Here is a 13,021-nt window from a genome sequence, read left to right as displayed (position 1 = left end):
TTCTAAATAATTAGATGTAATACATACCTTTTGTAACAGTGGTACACCATGTAGATCAAAATATTTCTCCATTTGTAGTATCCAATTTACTGGATCCTTGCCATCAAACTTCTTCATCTCGCTTTTTCTTGATTTTAGGAGCTCGATCTTGAAATGACTGTAACTCTGTAATTTCGGATCTTCCAATTTTGAAATCATAACCTGCAGTAGTCCTCTGCTTTGTCTTTCCAATGCCACGAGTCTGATCAAAATTGGATTCTCTAAGAAAGATTTATGCACAATCTCCCAAGATGACCTGATTATATATTTTTTCAGAAGAGCGAACTTGTATGAAGTTCCACGTGTCACTGTTTGACCTCTGGATCTGAAAATATCTACAAGAAGCTACAATCCATCCTCTTTCTGTAACTTCTTATGAAATTTCAATCTGATGCTCAGAGAGACAGTTATGATGATTTTCCCATAGTGACCTGTTTGGAATGTAATTCAGGGGTCTGCAAAAACCCAAACTTCCTTAGACTATGTCTCCGCAAATATAGTGAGACAAGATCTGAAATTCGGAGCTGAGGTTCAGACTGATTTCTTCTCAAATGGGTTTTTGTTTTATCTTCTGAAAATTTGTAGCGAAAGAGGTATAGCAAAAATTCCACGATGACCTATTTTAGCTTAAATTCTAAAGCTTCCAAAATCCATAACTTCCTCAGATCATATCTCCAAACATATAGTGAGACAAGCTCTGAAATTTGGACCCGAGGTTCAGCACACTTTCATCTCAAATGTTTTTTTTTTTTTTTTTTTTTTTTTTTTTTTGCTTCTGAAATGTCGCAGAAAAAAAAAGTTATAGCGAAAATGCCACGATGACCTATTTGGAGCAGCGAAACCCTAGAATCCAAAGCTCTGATAAATGTTAGGAAACCAGCTCACAACAAGATAAAAAGATAGATCAACGCCTTAGAATTCAGCCTCTTGGAGGGGGAAAGCTCCTCTACATTACACAAATGAACAATTCTTGGATGATCCAAATGACAAGACCTCCTTTCTATATATAGGAGTCTAAGGGGTCATAATATAATCAAAGCCGACATAACAATAATAATGTAAGGGCAGAATAATAACAATAGTGGGCTTCTATGGGGCACAATAATAATAATATGGGGACTACATGGGCATAAAAATATAATAAGGGGGTTGTACTAATAACAATAAGGGGTTACACTAGTAGTATAGGGGCCTAACATCATAGATCACATGCATAATTAAAAACTGAAATAAAATGCTGATATTTATCTTTTGAATGGTTCTTTTGCTTTGGCATTTGTTCTTTTTCCTTTCCTTACCCAAAATGAATCGGTTTCCAAACCCAACAAGCACCAAGTCCTTCTCATCTCTTCAATCTTATACATACATTGGATAAGTTTCCAAACGTGGCAATCACCCAGTTCCTTCTCTTCGCTTCAATCTCGTACACACATTGGATTGGTTTCCAAACCTGAAAAACACCTAGTGCATTATTTTCTCTTCAATCTTGTACACACATTGTATTGGTTGCCAAAACCGATAAGCACTCAATTCCTTCTCTTCTCTTCTCTTCAATCTCGTACACACATTGGATTGGTTTCCAAACCCAACAAGAACCCAATTCCTTCTCTTCAAAGCAACACGAGAATCCATAGATTATACCGCTTTCTCCCGAAACAAGGGCTTCCAGAGACTAAACTGCCTCAACCCTCAATAACAGCAAAAAGGGCATCCAAAGATTAAACCACCTCAACTTTGAATATTAGTAACAACGGCCCAGACAGTTCCATACCCGTATGTCCCATCACATTGTACAACACATACATATACACAATGTACAACACAACACATACACCTAAACCTGGTGTACAACACAACACATACACCTACACCCAGTGTACAACACAACATATACACCTACACCTGGTGTACAATACCACACATATATACATACACACAATACAATAGAATGAATACACATGTAGTGAAACAATGTGTTAGGTCCCTATAATACTAGTGATTCCCCCATTAATATTTTCATTGTAACCCTTATCGTTATTATTGTTCCCCTATTGTCCCCATATTGTTATTAGTGTGCCCCATAGAAACCCACTATTGTTATTTTTGGGCCCTTATGTTATTACTGCTATGTTGACTTTGATTATATTGTGACCCCTTACACTCCTATATATAGAAATGAGGTTTAGTCATTTGAATAATCCAAGAATTGTTCATTTGTGTAATGTAAAGGAGGTTTCCACCTCGAAGAGGCTAATTTTGAAGGTGTCCATCTATCTTTTCTTCTATTTTGTGAGCTGGTTACATAACACGATGACTACACAATACCACATGTACACAACACAACATGTACGACATGTACACAATACCATAGGTACCGCATGTACAACATGTACACAACACCACATGTACATGACACCCTATGTACAACATGTACACAACATCACATGTACATGGCGACATTACCACACATCCAAAGACCACACTGTCTCTACCAAGCAACCTTGCTTCTAGTGTCTTTCCACTATCCATGCTTGTCCCAACATGCTGCAGACTGCACTGCTTTCATTCTACTGATGTATCCTTCAGTGTTTAATGCCATAACATAAACATAGGTATAGTTCACAGTTTTACGTGGCTACTCTACTCACTTGATTCCTCATAATACTGAGAACCTCTTCATGCCATTTACCTGCATATGAAATTATTCCTCCACAAGAATGATCCCTGACAACCCTGTCAGACAACGACATACATACATACATGTATACATATATATACACCGAAAAATCATGATCACAACAGAATTACTAGATATCATAAGGTCAAGGTTAAGATAATTCCCTTTATTCGTGCACAACATGCACAATCTTGAGAATAATAGTTCCCAACACAGCCAAGGCATTTGACGCCTCAAATCCATTCAATTTACCTTTCCCTTTACCTTTCTCATGATTTTCCTTCCATCATCCATTTACCCTAATGTACCCAACCAATCCAATTGGTTGTCATATTCTTGCCTTCAATTACCCTTATACATGGATCGGGCTTCATCTGGGTCTTACATTACCTATTGGGTTTCATTCAGCTCTTCCCGAGCTCCATTAAATTTCCTCTTTCCCCAACCAATTCCCAAGACTCAGAAAGCACAAAAAGGCAAGAACAAAAAGTAAACAAGAAGAAAAACCAATAACAACACGACACCACAAACAAAGTTGAATGACCATGCACCAGACACAAAAAAATGCAAATCAAGTGCAAAAAAATCACAAATTACCGAAAGCAAAAAACTAGAAGAAACACCATGACTCAACCCCATGGTTCCTAGTGCTTCCAAAGGAAATCCCAACCCAAACCTTATTCAATATTTATTGCAGTCTCTTTTGTGATGCAATCGCTCGCATAATACTCCCATAAACACATAGTTGGCAATGCATAAATAAATATAACAAAATACAAGTTACCTTACCTTGTTGTGCCAGGCACGCTACCTTGTAACTGAACACGTACATATATCATCTCTCAAGGGACTCCAATTCCTTGACAAATCCAGACATAACTCAAAACCAATTGTTTTAACTATCAAATACATTTCCTGAATGTAACACATATCCATATAATGTCATACAAATCAAGGTTAAGAAGACTTCCTGTATTCATGCAAAGAACACATTCTTTTAGAATTGTGGTTTCCAAACATATCTAAAGGAATTCTCACCCAATTCCCTTCTTTTACCTTTTTCCTTGCTGCAATTAAGTCTTATTATGTGTTATCACATCACCCAGTTGTTAGTTATATAAACAAATCAATTATTACCTTGTCATGCTAATACCAAGCATGTTTCCCTACAATTGTTCACACATGTCAGTCACATGTTCCAAATATCAAGACATCATGTCTATTAATTTGAAATCAACCTTTACCAAGACTAACAACCATGTCATAATTTGCAATCAACTCACAGTCATTAGTCATAATACTACAACTAGCACCCACTTGCACTCAAGTGCATATTAGCTGTCTCAACGCATATTATGTTAGTAAAATCGTCTTAAAGCAAGATCATTCCTTCATGCAATATTATAGACACATACTCATATCATGCAATTAATCAAACATTCAAACAACCTGTAAACATAACCCCTTACTATCCATGGTCCACACTAAGGTAGAAGGAGGTAGCTACTATAATGGCCTGATCTCCAAAGATATTACTAAAATTAACCACACTTTCCAAAACTTGATTTCTATTCCTCATACATTTGTACTTGAAAGCATACCACATAATCATGCCACTTTTCCATTTCATAGATTTCGCATTAGACTTGTAAGGGGAGTCGTGTGAACCATAGTCCATTATTCTACTCTTCATCCTTGATCTTCTATTTCCTGAAAGCATACCATGTTAGCTAAACCAAATAGACAACATAATCAAACTCATACCTCAATGTGTCTCAGGGAGACTATCACATCTGCAGAAGTCATTCCATATTAATACGATACATATATATACATATTCATATCAACATGTCGACATCATGCATGATATCACTAACTGCATACAATGACCTCATGCACAACAACCATAACCATGAAAATGCATGCATAACAACATGCATCTAGCCCATCCATCCCATGTTTTTTTACTTGGAAGTTTTGATACCAATCTGTAAGATGCCCCCCCACATTTACCCAATTTCACTAGCCTGTCTGGGTAAACATAAGACGAAGAGTTACTATGACATGACCTGACCTCCAAGCTCCAGTTAAGGAAGTGGGGCCTACAAGCTGACCATTGACATCAATCATCCCTTAGGGCTACAAGACACTCAAGGGCAAAAGGACCATCCCAGGTGATCAAACCCTAGGTTGGGGCTCTTTTCACTGACCTAGACCCCCAACCACATGCACAACATTGCCTCCATGCAGTTGTGACCCATCTTGCTCAGTTCAAAGGGTGTGGTCCAGAGATCCGAGACACAATTCCAAGCCAGCCTCCATACCACTGTCTAAAATTGCCTAAGACTTTCCAGAATCATAAATGATATTGTTACAAGGCTAAATATACAAACTTGAATAAAATACTTGACCTAAACTAACCATAACATACTAGGAATTTCATCAAACACATGGTAAACATGTAAACTACATGTCTTGAATGTATAACTGAGTATAAGTCTTTGTTATTTAGTTGTGAATCACCAAGAAGGTCTAATTCCCTCTCAAGTAGCTTCAACAACACTTTTTTCCCCAAATCTTCAACAACACTTGTTAATCCATGCACTCAATAACCATTCATCAACTAATCAAAGCATAATAAGAGCCATGGCTAGAACATGTTATAGAAAAATGCTTATAACCAACATATAATCAAAATATTGACCATGAAAAAACAACCATCAAAGCCACCTAATAACAAGTATAAATTCTCATAAAGTAAAATGGAAAAATAACTCTTATTAACTTATCCAAAAGCCAACTATGTTAGGGACTTTCACGTACCACCCGACCATAGATTGAGCTAAACCAAATCTTTCTTTCAACTAATCACCCTCGTGCCATATTCCAAGCATGAACGTGGGATCTCATGGGATAAATCAAGACATAAACAACCAAGGGAGTCTAAAGGTTAAACCACCCCCACACTCAAACTACCACGATCTCGCCAAAACTAGTAACAATATCACAAAACCAAAACAATCTTGAATGCCTCGGAATTTCTTCACCACACCTTGAGGAATTTTCCTATCTCCACCCACCTGTTGAGGGCTTCTTGGAGAAAACCATCTCCACCCCCAACCCTTGGGAATTTTCTTGCGAGTACCTCACCTAGTTCCAAAATCTTGCAGCAATTCAAAGCCCAACTAAGGAATGAATCCCATCACACCATGGCTATCCAGGAAATGGTAACGCAAGGTTGTTCCACTGTCAAACTCGACAAAACCCATGCCAATGACAACAAATGAACCAAATAAACAAATGCATGTACCATGCATTCACACCTCAATTAAGAGATCACACATGCAACCTATTACCTACAAAATCTTCCAGCTGAAGCTGTTGACCCAACCATCTCCTTGCTTTCCTTGCTCATCCTTTTCCTTCCTTTGGTTGCCTTTGCTTACTTGTCCAAGTGCTTGATCTTTTTCCTTTGTTGAACCTGATCAAAGAATGAGCAACAACTCTGAACTGACTGTCAGGTGCCTTTTTATCATTGATGTCTCTATTTTCTTCATTTTCTTTCATTTTTCCTTCAATTTCCCTCTCATGCAAATTTGTGTCTCTTCACCTCCCTTTTCTCATATTTTCCTTTATTTCATAAATAAAATGTAAATTAATGTCTCTTTGCCTTTGCCAATTTTCATAGTCATTAATAAACTGAAAGTGATCCCCACTATAATCTATGCCCACAATTCAACTTGAAATATGTGTCCCATGACCTTGGCCTTATATTTTTTACATGGAAAATCAACGAGAGTGGTTGTTACAGAAGTATATTATTTTTGAAAGATTTTTTTATTCAGACAACATTTAAATGTTTACAAACACTACAACATTACTAATTTTTATTGAGCCGAAATTAAAATGTTTGTTTATATTAATCTATATTATATACAGAATTGTGATATGGAATTCTAAACTTAATACTAAAGTTTATAATTTTTAAAAGAAATTTGTATTGAAATGATATTAAATGTTTACAAACACGATAACATCTCTCTTATCCTAGATTTTTATTGAGCTAAAATTAAAATATTTATTTATATTAATCTATGTGATATAAATAATTGTGATATGAAATTCTAAACTTAATAGGGAAGTATATAATTTTTAATAGAATAACATTTAAATGTTTATAAACATTACAACATTTTTCCTATCCTAAATTTTTATTCAACCCAAATTAAAATGTTTGTTTATATTAATCTATGAGATATAAAACATTGTGATATGAAATTTTAAATTTCATATAAAAGTATATAATTTTTGAAATTTTTTTTTTATAGACACTATAAAAGACACACTCGTGATCAGCTCCAAGCCCTCCGATTCCAATGGTTCTAGCTTTTTGTTTTCTATGTGTTCTCTACTTTATTTCATGGTTATCTTTAAGACTATATTGTCTAGTTCTATGATAGGACCATCATATACTATCTATATAAACTTTTTATATTAATTAAAATGTTTTTCTACTAATTTACAAAAATAAAAATAAAAATACCCCTGCCACATCTCCCCCTACTAAGTTACCTAACCCATACTAAGTTACCTCTGACTTAAAAAAGCTATAAAAACAAAAAGCCAAAATTACCTCCAGTTTTTAAAACATATATTTGGGCCGAATTTTTAAAACATCTTTATCAACTGAAGCACGAATCTAACCCCAAGAAGAATACGTGTATTATCCACAAGTCGGCTGTTTTATATGTACAGTCGTTTATCTTTTCTAAAGGATAATGCGCCCCAACTGAGTGCTGGCAGTCTAAAGCTTTGGAGACTGACTTCCATCCTTCTTGTCAGATACCCAATCTCTCTCCGTTCTCTTTGATTTGGGATTTGTAGGCTTCGTGCGTGGATCAGAAGCAGGGATTACAATCATATTACAGTGGCTGGACAGTATGGAATTCAAAGCACTGACTCTTCGTGTTACAGTTATGGTAATGGCGCTGTCATTGACATATGAGAGGGGTTCATCTCTTCCTAGGAACAAGAAGGCCCTCAGAATAGCCAGTGAGATCAATAAAGAAGGACCATGGATTGGTTTGGTCACTGTGTATCCACCAGAAGAAGCTGCCTTCATGTCCACAAAAGTTTTGAAGCCTCATCCCAAATACCCATTGCTCGACTTTTCTGGTACCATATTCGCCCCTCATCTCCCAAGTTTGTCTAGTGTGACAAATCTATTGGCTTTTTTCATTTGATTGATTTAAATGTGAGCAGGTCGTAGATTTCGGATTGGAACAATCTATGGCAAAAAGGTGATCTATGTAAGATGCGGTGTAGGAATGGTACTGTGATCCCAAACCCTTTTAACCCATTAATAATATCAATGTCTATGCAATCACTGGATGCATTAGTATTTTGCTTGTATGGTGGTTGAGGGATGAAGATAAAGTTTTTGCAGTGCTTGGTAACAGTGGAATGCAGGTGTAACGACTCAGATGATGTCCGATCTGTTTAATATAGTTGGAGTTGTGCATTTTGGTATTGCTGGCAATGCAAACAATTCTCTTTCAATCGGGGATGTAACAGTCCCCAAATATGTTGCCCACACTGGAATCTGGGAGTGGCTGGTAACCTTATTTCTAATTGCATTTTCTCAGTCATTCACATTCCAGGCATTATAAATTGTACCCATATCTGTTAGGAAGTAATCAGTGTAGGAAGGTTACTAGTGGGAAAGTAGTCAGACCTTTTTAAAAAAATGTGAAGCAATTTCAGAAGTCTATTATCTTTACAGAAATTAGAGGACACGGAGGAGGCAGTCAGTGTGGGAAGGTTAGTAATAGGGGACTACAATGTGCCCCAAGGAAAGAAAACTAATAGTCTGGGAAAGATATCTTACCAACCCGAGGAGTTTTACAGCGAATCAGGGAAACCCAATGTGCCCGAAAACTTACTCTGGGCCAAAACGAGCTCACAGTGGTTTGAACTTGCAAGAAAATTTGAGGTGAACCTTATACCTCTGCCTCTTCTGTTCATTTTTGTGCACAGTGATGTACACATATTCAGTTCATATTTCTAGCCATTCTCAACACCTAATACATGCTTTTGTTTATAGGGAATTAGACTGTCATCATGTTTGAACTCAACTGTTTGCCTTCCAAGGCCGGCTAAAATGGTTGCTGGGCTGAGGGCCTCCACTGCAAATATTTTTATAGATAATGGTCCTTACAGAGAGTTTCTTTTCAAGCATTTTCAAGTGGCTTCTGTGGATGAAGAGAGTGCAGCAGTAGTTCTAGTAAGTTGATCAGTCAATAAAACAAATTCCCATCTTGAACCCTGAGTAGGCTATGAATGCTGTTTGTTTAAGGTTCTCTTCATGTATTCTGGTAGATTGGGTAGTATCTGCATGCTGAATTTTTAGATTGGAGTTTGGTGAATTGATAAATGTTGCATATACTGATATTTTTGTGGGTGTTTGCAGACTTGTCTGTCAAACAAACTGAATGTCATTGTTTTCAGAGGGATGTCTGATTTGGCTGGATCCCAGCAAGGGGAGAATCCGATCGCTATTTTTGGGCCCTTGGCAGCTAGGAACGTTGTCAAGGCTACACTGGAGTTCATTAAGAGATTGCCCAAATCTGCTCTTGTTACATAGTCACACAAATTCTGAGATCAATACAGCAGAGTAAATGCGACTGCATGCACTATACTCTGTAGCACAATAAATCTTGTTTATTTTGATGTAACATTGGAAATCTCACTTACATTGTATTGAGTTGGTCTTCCTTTAGGGTTGTAGTGAGAAAATAATTCCACTACTATAGGGTTGTAGCGAGAAAATAATTCCACTACTAGAAGCTAAGGGTTTCACAGCCCAAGTGGAGGAGAAGTATTCTTTTGGATGCTTAATAAATCTCAAATCAAAGACTATATCCCAATTACAAATGGTATGGCATATAATGCAATCTGAATATTCACGTTCAAAGTTGCTTGCTATTGTTTATTTATGTTTCAATGTGCAGCAAGTTATACAGCCTATCTTTGATTTAATGAACTAAAGAGAAATACAAAGTTGCAAAAGCCTTTTCCTAAGTAAATGCAATGGTATGATAGTCCCATTGTCTCCCATGTTAGCTAGGCTGCCTTAGCTAAAGTGTGTCTTGAGAGGGAAGTTTAAAAGAACAATCCAGGGTTTTACAATGAATCCGTGAAGGCACTGCCAAACAAAGAGCATGTAGTTTATTGCACTGTTAAGAGCCATCCCACTAAAAGGTGTGCAGTTCATTGTAGAACAACCCATTCACCATTCAACTTTTGGATACTCAAGATGAGAATGTTGCTTGATCTTTCACTGCACCGATGATTAAACCTTTGGACACTCAAATATTAGGATGGTGCTCGATCCCTCATGGCCCTTGTACTGAATAATTTAATTGATTATTAATTTTTTTTGGAATAACAATTTTTATTTTTAGGTTAAATAATTTTTCTGTTGTCTTTTATTAACAAGATATTAGAATGGTGCTGAATCCCTCATTGCCCCTGTAGTGAAGAATAATAACATTAATTTATTCTTTGTATTAATTTTGAATATTTATAGTTTGTTTTATATTTTTTTGGAAACTTAACATAAATTCTACTAAATTATGTTTACTTGGGAATATATGATGACTTGCTATCTAGGTTATGTCTAAAATCTATAGCTCATGCTCATATACAAAAACCCTATAGGCTTGTTATTTACATCATATTATTAATATTTGAATTAAAATTCTAGATATCTAGATATGGTTGTTGTTTCTCTCTTTAAATGTTAATTAATGCTAATCTAAATTCCTCTTTATAAAATCATTTAAATATTTCCCCTTCTCTCCTACAACTATTAAATCCTCATTATGAACTTTTTTTTTCTAACAAGAGGAAATGCAAATTATTTCTCCCAGGTAAAAATACAGATTCTATCCACATAAATTTTACTAATTCACTTCTATGTAAAAGAAACTAACTCCAACACTTATTACAAAGTTGGAAGTCAATTTATTTTTTGTATTAATTTTGAATCCCTACAATTTATTATAAAAAAATCTGAAAACTTAATATCAATTTTACTAAATCATTTTATGATGACTTGCAATCTAAATTATTGTTACTTTGGAATATGATGATGATGATGATGATAGTTAACGTCCACTGAGACCAAACTTTGGTCTGTCGGACCTAAAGAAACAAATTATTTAGTTTGATTTAAGATTTTATTCCTATGCTCAAAAAGTTTGGAGAGAAGCCTCCCAAACTCACTATAATTTTGACATCGTAAAAGGCTAGGAAGGTCAGTATTGCGACAAAGATTATGAAACTGAGATCTAATGTGGTTGTATGCGGGGCATTCTAAGAGGAAGTGGTTTTCATCCTCAATGTTCCTATTCACAGAGATGGCAGATCATTTCCATGCATGGTGTTTTAGGAACTGCCCGATGACCTGTTTCACTATGGAGTTCATGAGAGTTCGTTCTAATCTTCGCTATATTAATTTTCTTCTTTGAGCTAGCTAAAACAGAGAGATACTTTTGATCTTCTAGGGTGGGGTTGATGACCTTCTTATAATAACTTAATTTTCTTTTAGCTGTTAAATTTTTCTCACACCACATTTTTTCTTTGAACTTAGAAGTAACAATATTTTTAATGTTATTAATGTTTTGCAATGCATCATTCTCGTTGATCTCCCAATGGTTTAACCAGGCCCTCATGTCTTTATACCACCCCCGTTTGAGCCTTAGTAGGTTTTGGCTGGAATTTAAAGCTAGCTTAGGAAGTCTATGATCTCCTATGTTATTGAGCTTATGCTTGTACAACAGAAGCCTAGTCATAGCTAGGTTCTTGATAGGGGAAAGACCTACTTCTATAAGGATAATAGGGTAGGGTATATTGCTTTTAATTTTCAGGTTATACGTTATAAAGTGCTTATGGATTTGCTCAATCTTTCTCCAGGATTCTCTAGAGATGTTGCAACCCCAAACCTCGCATCCATATAAGATAACAGGAGTGACTAAAGTTTCAAAGAGGAACTTTTTTTTATCCCACATTACGAGGTTTGCCATTTTACAATTATTTTCAAGACCAGAGTAAGCTTTCCACCCCCCATTAATCATTTTCTCAATGCTATAGTTCCAGTTGAGCTGAATATCAATTCCTAAGTACTTGTAAGAATACGCTTCCTCCAAGTTATTATTGTCATACATAAAATTAGCATAGGTGTCCTTCTTGGATTTGATAATCATAACTTTTGTTTTGTCAGTGTTAACAATCATAGCCATGGTAGAGCAAAAATCCTTAAGAAGCCTAAGTTGCTTATCAAGATCAGATGGACACCTTGTGAGGAGAACAATATCGTCAGCATAGAGAAGAAGGATGACGATTATCCCAGCTAAGATTGTGCCAGCACATCCTGCTTCCTCTACATAACCTTCAAGCTTGTCAATGTAAATGCCAAATAGGGTAGGGGAGAGGGGGCAACCTTGTTTAACTCCAATATTACACTTGATATCTTTTGACCACCCCTCATTGCTCTTTAGCTTGGCAATTACATTCTCGTATAACCTAATAGCGGCAACTCTCAACTCGAAAGAAACCTTTAGCTCTTCTAATCTATTCCAAAGGTTGTTTCTAGGAACCATATCGAAAGCTTTTCTAAAGTCCACAAAGCAACAAAAGAGATTGGATTTCTCATTACGACATTCCTCCACAATGATCCTAAGCGTAACGAGTTGGTCTGTTGTTGAGTGATGCCTTCTAAAACCTGCTTGGCCTTCAGCCCTCTTACCTTCACTTTCAAGCCATATGTTGAACTTCTTTTCCAAAATACTACCATATAACTTAGTTAAGAGAGGGTTGATCATAATTGTCCGATAATTAGTGGGGTTATTTGTATCCCCATTTTTAAAAATAGGGATAATGAGGCTCTCAGTCCATAGCTTAGGGAACCCTTGCTTGACTGCTTGATTGAAAATCTTGTGGATGTGGGGGATGAGGACAAGGCCTCCAATTTTTATGATTTCCGCCTGGTAACCTTCAATGTCCTTAGCTTTCCTATTAGCCAGGCGTTTAACCCCAAAATCAATGTCTTCTAGAGAGAAAACTTCTTTTGTTGTGGGCAGGGTTTCAAAGTTATTCATGACATTTAGAGATTCATAGAGCTTTTTAAGATAGGAATTCCAATCGTGTAAAGAAATTTTATTATTATCTTTAGTTTTCTTAGTCAAAATCTGTCTCCAAATTTTCTTAGGAGCTACCTTAGAGAGGTGTAAGAGATTCTCTTGT

General features: G+C 36.1%; 1 protein-coding gene across 1 annotated transcript; it reads left to right on the top strand.

Annotated features, from left to right (window-relative positions):
• Positions 1 to 7,484: 7,484 nt before the first annotated feature.
• On the top strand, positions 7,485 to 9,719 carry LOC149233538 (bark storage protein A-like). Its single transcript, XM_089379790.1, has 6 exons — positions 7,485 to 7,891; positions 7,979 to 8,046; positions 8,176 to 8,331; positions 8,499 to 8,708; positions 8,820 to 8,999; positions 9,186 to 9,719. The coding sequence occupies exons 1-6, from the start codon at positions 7,657 to 7,659 to the stop codon at positions 9,357 to 9,359; spliced, it is 1,023 nt and encodes a 340-aa protein (XP_089235916.1). The 5' UTR covers positions 7,485 to 7,656; the 3' UTR covers positions 9,360 to 9,719.
• The last annotated feature ends 3,302 nt before the right edge of the window (positions 9,720 to 13,021 follow it).

The sequence above is a fragment of the Pinus tabuliformis genome, chromosome J (assembly GCF_031772625.1).
Source record: "Pinus tabuliformis cultivar Carrire ecotype Pingquan chromosome J, CPIR1, whole genome shotgun sequence".
In the NCBI taxonomy this organism is placed as follows: Eukaryota; Viridiplantae; Streptophyta; class Pinopsida; order Pinales; family Pinaceae; genus Pinus; species Pinus tabuliformis.
Note: the sequence above shows the minus strand (reverse complement) of the source record. Positions and strands in the feature narration are given on the sequence as shown.

Excerpts from the sequence above, each read along its gene's own strand:
- LOC149233538 (XM_089379790.1), top strand. The coding sequence starts at position 7,657 with ATGGAATTCAAAGCACTGACTCTTCGTGTTACAGTTATGGTAATGGCG. Across the intron at positions 8,047-8,175 it reads TAAGATGCGGTGTAGGAATG|TGGAATGCAGGTGTAACGAC; the intron begins GTACTGTGATCC and ends GCTTGGTAACAG. Across the intron at positions 8,709-8,819 it reads AACTTGCAAGAAAATTTGAG|GGAATTAGACTGTCATCATG; the intron begins GTGAACCTTATA and ends TTTTGTTTATAG.